Source organism: Poecilia reticulata, linkage group LG14 (genome assembly GCF_000633615.1).
Source record: "Poecilia reticulata strain Guanapo linkage group LG14, Guppy_female_1.0+MT, whole genome shotgun sequence".
Classification (NCBI taxonomy): domain Eukaryota; kingdom Metazoa; phylum Chordata; class Actinopteri; order Cyprinodontiformes; family Poeciliidae; genus Poecilia; species Poecilia reticulata.
In genome coordinates this window covers 3,802,726-3,811,896 of record NC_024344.1, presented here as the reverse complement: position 1 = coordinate 3,811,896, position 9,171 = coordinate 3,802,726, and the positions used below count along the sequence as shown (strand labels likewise).

At 37.1% G+C, this 9,171-nt stretch overlaps 2 protein-coding genes and 1 long non-coding RNA gene across 3 annotated transcripts in view; 1 reads left to right on the top strand and 2 right to left on the bottom strand.

Moving 5' to 3' along the window:
* The window catches only part of LOC103475649 (solute carrier family 13 member 2-like), a 25,064-nt gene that overhangs the window by 4,016 nt on the left and 11,877 nt on the right, over positions 1–9,171 (bottom strand). The window contains exons 11-16 of the mRNA XM_017308494.1: positions 7,768–8,007; positions 4,039–4,176; positions 2,707–2,843; positions 1,534–1,790; positions 1,279–1,453; positions 1,068–1,190 (exon numbers count right to left, since the gene is read on the bottom strand). Of these exons, the coding sequence (XP_017163983.1) occupies positions 1,068–1,190; positions 1,279–1,453; positions 1,534–1,790; positions 2,707–2,843; positions 4,039–4,176; positions 7,768–8,007 (1,070 nt within the window). The remainder of the gene's footprint in view (positions 1–1,067; positions 1,191–1,278; positions 1,454–1,533; positions 1,791–2,706; positions 2,844–4,038; positions 4,177–7,767; positions 8,008–9,171) is intronic.
* On the bottom strand, positions 55–8,096 carry LOC103475677 (solute carrier family 13 member 2-like). Its single transcript, XM_017308474.1, has 6 exons — positions 7,768–8,096; positions 4,039–4,176; positions 2,707–2,843; positions 1,534–1,790; positions 1,279–1,453; positions 55–1,190 (listed from the first exon to the last, which is right to left on the bottom strand). The coding sequence occupies exons 1-6, from the start codon at positions 7,876–7,878 to the stop codon at positions 1,064–1,066; spliced, it is 945 nt and encodes a 314-aa protein (XP_017163963.1). The 5' UTR covers positions 7,879–8,096; the 3' UTR covers positions 55–1,063.
* On the top strand, positions 1,704–2,909 carry LOC108166852 (uncharacterized). Its single transcript, XR_001777251.1, has 2 exons — positions 1,704–1,792; positions 2,692–2,909. It is a non-coding gene; the product is annotated as an uncharacterized LOC108166852 (long non-coding RNA).

Below are 9,171 nucleotides of genomic sequence, written 5' to 3'. Positions count from 1 at the left end.
TCACTTTTCACGCCACAACCAAAAGACTTCTTCAGGCTGAGTGAATAAAAACAAGCAGAAAGATCAGAGCCACACAGATAGCATTTAGATAGCATTTCTGATTTTAAATACAAGCTATTAGATTTTAAGATGTTCAAAGTGGTCATTTTCCATAACAGTTCTCAACACAGGATAAACTAGAACAGCAGTAAAATATGTTCAATATCAGCACATATAATCAAAACAAAGCGCAGACATGCTAATGTTAGCTTACCACACTAATGTTAGCTTAGCACTTTGTTAGGAGTGGAAACATTACCTCTGGGAGGAAGGCGAGTATTGAAGATTCATGTTGTCTGTAAAGTTAACTGTGTATTTATTTCGTACCAGATAGCCCCCATTCTCTTATGATTGACTTGATCATTCGTCGTATCTGTCATTAAACTGTGAGTAATTTGGCTGCTGTTATATTTCTCTTCTGTTAAGTGCATCACTATCTTGGAGTTAGTTAATTTTTAGTAAAAAATAACTATAGCAGATGACTGGTTAGCTGTCAAAGCATACTAGTGACTGTGCAATGTGTAATTTGAACCTAAATTGACTAAATAAGCCGTTTTCATGGAAAAAATATTGTTTGGATTTGACATTTTAACCATTGTGACCCAAGCTGCTGGTTTGGTAATTAATTCTCTGTAKAGTTGGTTTTTGGTACCTGCTTTTTTAAAATTATTTTGCGATTGACCAAAGTTTCTGAGATGGCTCTCTGTTTACTTTTCTGGAGTTAAGTCAGTATGGTCCAGTCCTCATTAGGACATCCGAATCACAGTCATAATGTTAAGAATGTTGTGTTTCTGTGTTCACAGATCAGCACAATTGACTTTTGCTTTTCTTTTGTTCTGTTTCCTGTTATTTGTTGAGTCTTGGTCTTGTTGACTGTTTTTCCCACAGACCTGGTCCCAGACTGTTTAGTATCTGATATTACTTTTGGGTTTTTCTTGAGTTCAGCTTTTGTTTCATCAATAACAATTTAGGAACARTCAAAATACTTGAAACTGCTTCAATATATTTCACATCTCTGGTTGTCTTACTTGAAGCCAAGAAACATGAACTGAAGCCAGAGCCAGGAGATTGCCAGCATGAGCACCATGTTGGGAAAAGCAAAGCCAAACCAGCTGGCAAAGTTGATCACATCCCCATTTCCAGGAAAGAGCCTTTGGAAGAAAAAACAGTGATTAGAAAAGCAGAAGCAGGACAATAATTTAAACCCTATGAACTTGTATGACAGAGCTGATGTCTCACTTGTCTATTTGACCCTTGAGGATGAGGTTGGGAGTGGTGCCTGTCAGGGTGGCAGTGCCACCAATGCTCGCAGAGTAGCACACACTCAGGTTCATCCCCTTAGTCAGGAGGGTGTACTTTTCCTCCGTAGTTTTCCTGCTGTTCTCTATGTACTCTGGAATCACTTGAGGCAAAACTATTTCCACAAAGTGAAAAGGCTATTTAAAGAATTATTTTCTATAATATGTCCTTCCAAACTACTGAGATTTTACTCGCCTATTCCATTCTCCTGCTGCAGGTTTGTGTCTGTATTCTTCTCATCTGGGACTCCCTCCTTGATTTTTCTGCTCTCCATCTCAAACCCAGGGTTATCTTCTGCTGCGTTCTGGAGGTCTCGTTCTTCTGCCCGTGTCTCTGTCGCCTGCAGCTGCTGCAGCACAGCCTGAGAGATGGGCAGCATCATGGCTGTGGTGGCCGTGTTGCTGATCCACATGGACAGGAAGGCCGACACAATCATGAATCCCATCATCAGCCTGTGAGAGAGCAGGAAAGACGMTTATGATTGACATGAGCTGCATATCATGGCCCACTTTGAGATTAATATTTGTTTATTTATATTCAATTTAATTAAAATATTGAAAAACAGTTGATAAGGAGTATGTATAATTCAGGAAAATATTATTTGGACTTAAACTTGTGCAGATAATTCAACAAAAAATTTTTTAAACACAATGAGTGGCATACTAAATGCATTTGATTTCTCAGTTTTGACAATTTTTGCTCATCGGCCAGAACCCAAAGTTAAGGGGAGTTTTAGAGCAGAAATGTTGGCCTGATTAAAAGTGTATTCCACAGTATCTTTTGTGAACACTTAGCCTGGGCAAGTTTTGTTACGGTCAATAAACGGTGCATGTTTGGCAGTAACCAAATAATGCTGGAATTGAAATCATCATCTCCATTAAGCTTGCCATTTGAGGGAAGAATGAAGTCATGGTAAATGAATATTCTGACCTTGGACTTGATAAAACACAGTGGACCAGACCTAGGCAATAACGTAACACCCCAAATTATCACTGACTGTGGAAACTTTCCACAGGACCTCAGCAACTTGGATTGTGTCTCTTTCCACTCTTCTACATTGAAATGTAAAACGTTCTTTTGTCCAAAGACAATACTTTGGACCCTCTGACCAGCAGTCCAGTCTTTTTTGTCTTTAGTCCAGATAAGATGCTTCTTGCAAGGTTGTGGGTCTTGGAGGACTGATTCCAGTTGCTATTTGGGGTTTTCATTAGCTTTAAATCATAATCACCTCATTAAAGAAATGAACTCTTGTTGGTATAGGACTCTACTTTGGGCATTTAATTACTGAAACATTTGGATGATGATTTGTTTTATCAAGATTCAGCTGCTGACTCTGTATCTGTGGCATCACAGGCTTTAAGCTCTTACAAGGCTGGACGAACGCCAACCAGGAGAAGAACACGGAGAGCGATGCGTTTATGAAGGTTCCAGTGCTCCACTGCAATGGCCACCAACAGACCGCCCACAAACAGCATGTTGGAGTCTTTCAAATACTCAATACTGACCTGAAAAAAAGATAACGAGTATTAATTCATGCCCAAAAGAAATTAAAATTATTCTGAACACAGACATCCAAAGCTTCTTGTGTAATTTTTACACATTTTCTCTGTTCCTTTACCAGTCTCCTTATCTTTGGGGCCAAACATATTAAAGTTACCGAAGTGCCAATTCAGATTGAGCTTTTATCTTTACTGTTAGTTTTTTAATGTGAGTCCATATCTCAAATGCACTAAACAGGAGACAGAACAACCCCTCGTTGAAGCAGGTTTAAAACTGATATATCTTAAGCTAGCTGAGACATTCTTTGCTGCTTAACACTTTATTTGTTTTTTTCTTTAATGTGGCACTTAGAATTGTTGTCTAATTACCAACAGATTTACTTTCACAAATGGAGAATTAAAACTTTCACTATGATCCTCCACTTGAAATATCGTATTTTCCAGACTATAAGTCACTATTTTTCATACTTTGGATGGTCCTCCAAATTATAGACAGCTGCAACTCTAGATCGTAAAGCAAAACCTTCTTGGTGTTACCACTTCATACAACACCCATCACCCTCACATACCCCACATCCTCCTCACCGCTCCACCACACAGTATCCCACAATGAACCTGCATGACGCCACACCAGACCAAAAATAGATCTGAATAGAAGCCATGCAACCACAACAGGCCGAGAACCTAACACCAGATCACAATCAATTCACCCTGCAACCTACAAACAAGCGTCATCATCACTGCAGCTTCAGCCCAGGGATAACCAACACTAAGCCTAGCCAACTAAAATATCAGTGATCCCACACCCAAAATGGTGTAGAACCCCCCCAAAGTACAAGCTACAACCTCCGACATACCCACCCTAACGGAATGGAGCAGGAAACGCCAGCAACCCCAGAAACCTCAGTCCACCCATCCATAAAACGACACTTGCACCAAAATGAAGTGAATAGCCTTTATGTGTTATAAATGTTAAAAAAACAAACCTCAATGCAAAGTTATGAAATTATTGAAAATGGCCTTTTAAGATGGCAGAATTTCGCTTTGGAGCCCAATCTCAGTTAACTCTCCTGCAGGTTCAAGTATATTTCTACAAACAGATCAAGAAACATACCTACTTAAAAAAAAAAAAAAAAAAAAAAACTAAAGTATTATTTTTGATGGCTAGAATGTTACATAATGAAATATAAAGGAACTTTACATCTCCAGCCTTCATGATGCCCATCATTGGGAACAGGACGACAGGGAGAAGAGCGGTCACAGCCAGAGGCATGCACTCCGTGCACCAATACAAAGCCATCAGGATGATCACAAAGCCACATTTTGCTTCTTGTGAATACTGCACACACAAACAAATATAAACACAGGTTAGTCACAAATATGCTTACATAGCAACCAAATATTATTCATAAAGAAAGCTGGTGGAGATTAAGTTATTATATTTTAGCTCCAGGATTAAACTGATGCTTCAAAAAGAAATTATGCTTATGCACAGAAATGTTGTGTTTAAGTTCACACAAATTTAAAATAGAGGCCTGAAGTCATCTTTATATTAGGATGAAGCACAGTTTTTTCCCTCCCGCCTTGGTCATCCGTCAATAATCAAGAACATTCAAACTGAAGTAGTCAGTGAAACTTACTAGAAATCCTCCAAACCATTTTCAGCTGAGGATTAGACTGCAGTTTTCTTTGCACTAGTCCTGAATTTTGGCATCAAGAGGTGTTAGACCTCTGGAGAACAAATTTGCAAAACTAAGACTCACAAAGAGCCTATTCTGCTTCAAAGACTGGATTAAATTCTGCAGGAAGATGAAGGATGAACAATAGATACCTGTTTTAGGGGTGGAAATCTTTAAACTTATTTGTAAATGAAGGGAAAGGAGAGACATTATGTTTCTTATTGCATGTATTGCAGGGTTGTCCAAATGTTTTGTGACATGGACCAAAATCATTGAATTAAAATGATTCAAGGCCAAAAAAATGGATTGTTACTCACTCAACAATAGACTAAACATTCAATACTTAAACAAATGAAGCAGCTGGAAAATTATGTAAATTATTCTAGATCCAAAACTTAAAAAGTGGTCTGCAGATTTGCCTTATTAAAAATACTTTTCCCGTAAAAAATAGAACACGGTTTAATAAATCCTGATGAATAAAATCAGAATTTAAGTCACTTTCTTTGAAAATGCTTGCTGTATTTAGCCAAACTTATTAAATTAATTAAAAGCAGATTTGGGTGAAGCAAAGTAAAAATCACTTCTTGAAGAGAATGCAAAAAGCGAATTCTTCAAATTGCAGCCAATCTTTTACTTGTTTGTGATCATTTTGTCCTAATTAAAGACAGAAAATCTTTAATTACATGTTTGTTTTACTTTTACTTCGAACAGACAAAAAGTAATCTGTCTATATCAGTCTTTCTCAAACTGTGGTCCGCGGGCGCCCTCTAAGGGTCCGCGAGGTACTGCATGTAAACGACCGTTTATTTACGTTAACTCTGGGCGCGATGCTGCAGTTAGCTTACCAAAGCATTGTGTTTATAAATAACAATGGATAAACGGCTTAAGATCGGGTCCCTAAAAAGAAAGCCCGAAGATACCAGTGAAAAGTTTGTTAGAGTGAGTTGCAGAACGTTTTATTTTTGAACGTTACTATATGCCGCAGGGATACAGATCTCGGTCTGCGGCTGTGCTGAATGTAATATGGCGGTGACTAACTGCATCTTAACCCCTAAAATAAAATTATTTATGTTGGGCTATCTACCGGCTGAAAGAAAATGTTTGTTTTTGCCAACGCAACTCAAGTCGATATTTCTTTTATTATGCTTCTAAATTACAAATAGCCCTAAAACATGATTGGAAAGTTTAGAATCCATACTTTCAAAATCTAAATAACTCAAAAAGCCCCCAGGTGACCCTTCACAGTCAGAGGAACAGACAATGAGTTAAGAGACTATTATTTCAATAAAATGGGTTATTGTGGGGGCAATTTCAACTTAGATTGTCTTTGAGTGTTGATAAAAGGGGTAAGTGGTCATCGGCCTGAAAAAGTATGAGACGCTGATCCATATCAAATACTGGAAGCCCAAATTTGTAACTTTCTTGAACTCGGGTCACACTCTGGACACCCCAAATGTAGACAGTAAAGCATCTATGCAGGATTGCTTCTCATCCAGTAGATTTGGTGTCCAAGAACACAGGATCAAATGATCTACCAAGAAGAATAATCCAGGTTTAGTTTGGCATTGATCCTTTTTGTTCCCACCATAATGACGCACTGTGTCACAGAGCAAAGTAATAAAGTGGCTCATCTGCGGTCACTTCTCAGAAAGCACATTAGGTAAAAGATCTGAACAAACTGATCAGCTACATACACCAATAAGAAAAGTATGGATCAATATCCGTGTGGAAGGGACAAAACATTTGACTGTATATTAAAAACTGATGCTCATTTTATCACATTTTACTCAAGCAAAGGCACACAGAAGCAAAGGCAGACACTGAGTTACTGTAAAGTTATACAGCATTCATGTACTTTCTTTTATCTCTGCATCTCTTTAAAAGGTAATAAGACTTTAGACAAGCAGATAATAGCAACCCTGGATCATAAAACAAACTGTTGTGCTCTTGTCTCATAAGACAGCATTTATAGTTCCTCAGTAAAAATATAAAGCGCCGTTTAAATTACCCGGGCGGCACAAAGGTTTCCACTGACAAAATCCTTTATGCAGGTTCAAATATTTATTTTCACCAAAAATATTGAAGATAGGTTTTATGTGATCTTTACGGTGGGTATTAATTATAAATTTGATATTAGAAGGTAATGCAACATCTGCTTTCATTATTTATTTTGATAAACAGTAGTGAGTCTATTTGAGTGTCTCAGTCTTTGAGCCTTTTGTTGGTCAGTTTTTCATAACATTTTGAAACTTTTGAGCTTTATTAGTTCAAAAACAAAAAAGAAAGAACATTAAAAAACTTTGACAACAAGACATTAGAGTCGACCAGGTTTTGGATTGTATAAGAAATCTGGTCATGGATAAAAATCTTGTCATTTACTTTTCAAAAATGGCTGTAAAGGATTTTTTACAAGAACATGAAAATCAAACTCATCCAAACAAATAACAGCATCAGATGTGTAGAATAGGCTCAATCCACGTTCATGTGATTTCAGTAATGTTGACTGCAGATGAAAAAGGCCTCCAATAATAAATGATAAAAAACTAAAATATTTAACATTTTCTGAAACTAATTAACTTTGTTTTTCTTTCCTAGTCCTTCCATAAACTGATAAAATGAAAAGAAAGTTTTGGGTTGTAAAACCTAAACAGCCAGGATTGCATTGATGTAACTGTTAACCATTACAGACATTTTTACTTTTGAAGAATTTCAATCTATCATGCTGGTTTACATTTATCTAATGTAATTATAATTTTTTGGTCTTCTTTTCATTTGTATCAATCAAGCAAGTAATTGCAGAAGAAAACATCATGTTTCCTAATGCAGTTATTTGAGATAATTAAGTAACTTTACAGGTTGTCTGTTGATGTTTTGTTGTTGTTGAACATGTAAAATTTTCTTTCTATGTTTCTCCTATAAACTCTGTAATTTATTTGCAAAAGTTTTGCCAAGAAATTTCATGAAAAATCAATCTCAGTATGTAAAGTTGGTACCAAACAGCGGTGACTGCCATTTGGTGTGATTTCTGGAGGAATGCAAACATCAGATTGGATGACAAGTTCACAGATTGACCAAACATGACTAATTTTCMGCTGACCACTATTTGATCACCTCTCAGTTTAGACATGTTGTCATCACCTGGACGTCTGACATCAACGCTTTGAGTAAGAACACAGTCAGATAAACGGGAACACAGAGTGAGAAAAAACAAAAATTACTCTGATTTCAACAGTGAAATCATTCTTACTCACGTTTGGGTGAACGACCAGAGGCAGAGGAAGAAAGGCGAGAGGCGTGATGACGATGATGATGTAGTTTCTGTGGTACCACATCCACTTTAACACATCCAACATGCTACCCATGATGATCTTAAAACTAATAAAAACAGTGTTAGAAAACTCTGCTAAGGCCTGGTAGGCGTGAAGCTGATCCAGACACTGGTGTTGTGTGAGGAAGAGGAGGAGGAGGAAGAAGCCAGACAGGTGGGAAAACTTCAGCCAAGATCCAACAGTGGAGAAGCTGCTTTGGTTAAAAAAAGGAAAAACAAATGCAAGTTACTCTCTATGTCCAAGTTAGAGCATCAAACATTAACTCAACAACAAATTGTCCACAATCCTGGACAGGGAGGGAGATGAAGCTGCTGGTAAAGAGGGAGGCAGCTGTGCAGGAAGGGGGCGGAGCAGACAGATGGAGCCAATGATAGGCAAACAATGGTCAGGTTTATCAGGTGAAGGAGTCCAGCTCCATCATGTGTAACCAAAGGTCAGAGGGCGTGCATACAGTTTAGATGGAGCCCACTGACAGTCTGAAATACAAGGTCTGCAAGAGTTTGGGTTTCACAAACTGAGGTGAAAAAACAGGCCAAGTTTTACTTCTGAATGTGTTGTCCAAGATGTTTCAACTGGGAAACGCAAATTAAATCCTAATCAATAGTTTCAATTACTATAATGTATTGATCATGTGAATTGTCTTCAGTACTTTTGTTGTGTCGTTTTAAAGTTTCTTTTTGCCTTGCTTTTAGTTTTCACACCAAAGCTCTCGTTTCATATTAACTCTGCAGTTAAATGTTTTATCAATAAAATAAGTTATTGATCTTTAACGGATGTGTAAAATTATTGAGGGGAAAATAGACATGAATCGAAACTCTTTTACTGACTAATATAATAAACCTGGTCTAAATCGATAGTTTCATTGCTGATAGTTATGCATTCATAACATTTGAAGCATTTCATGTGGTTTAATCCTGAAGGAGCATAATGTGATTTCCTTTCACACAGTGCCATAAAATTGCTATCTATATATTTAGTTTTTAAATATTTCCAGAATGTGTAACACAGTGGTAGTACCTTGTTCCTTTAAAGGTATAAATATTTTAGTTTCTGTTGTCTCTATTTCCAACAAAACKGGTGAGTTTGTTTGTTACTGAACATAAGATTAAGAATCAAATTTGTATTTTGTTTCAATAGGACTGCAGTTTTAAACTCTTAACTGTTTAAAAGAGGGAAAGATTGAGCTTTTTATTCTCTTGAAAGAAAATCAATTTCTTTAGAGGAGCCCAATGTTTATGATCTGTAGTTTTAGTGTGCATGTAATGCAATACCAGCTCCAAGTTTTTACATAAGAGTTTTATTCTAAAACTTAGTTTCAGAAAAAAA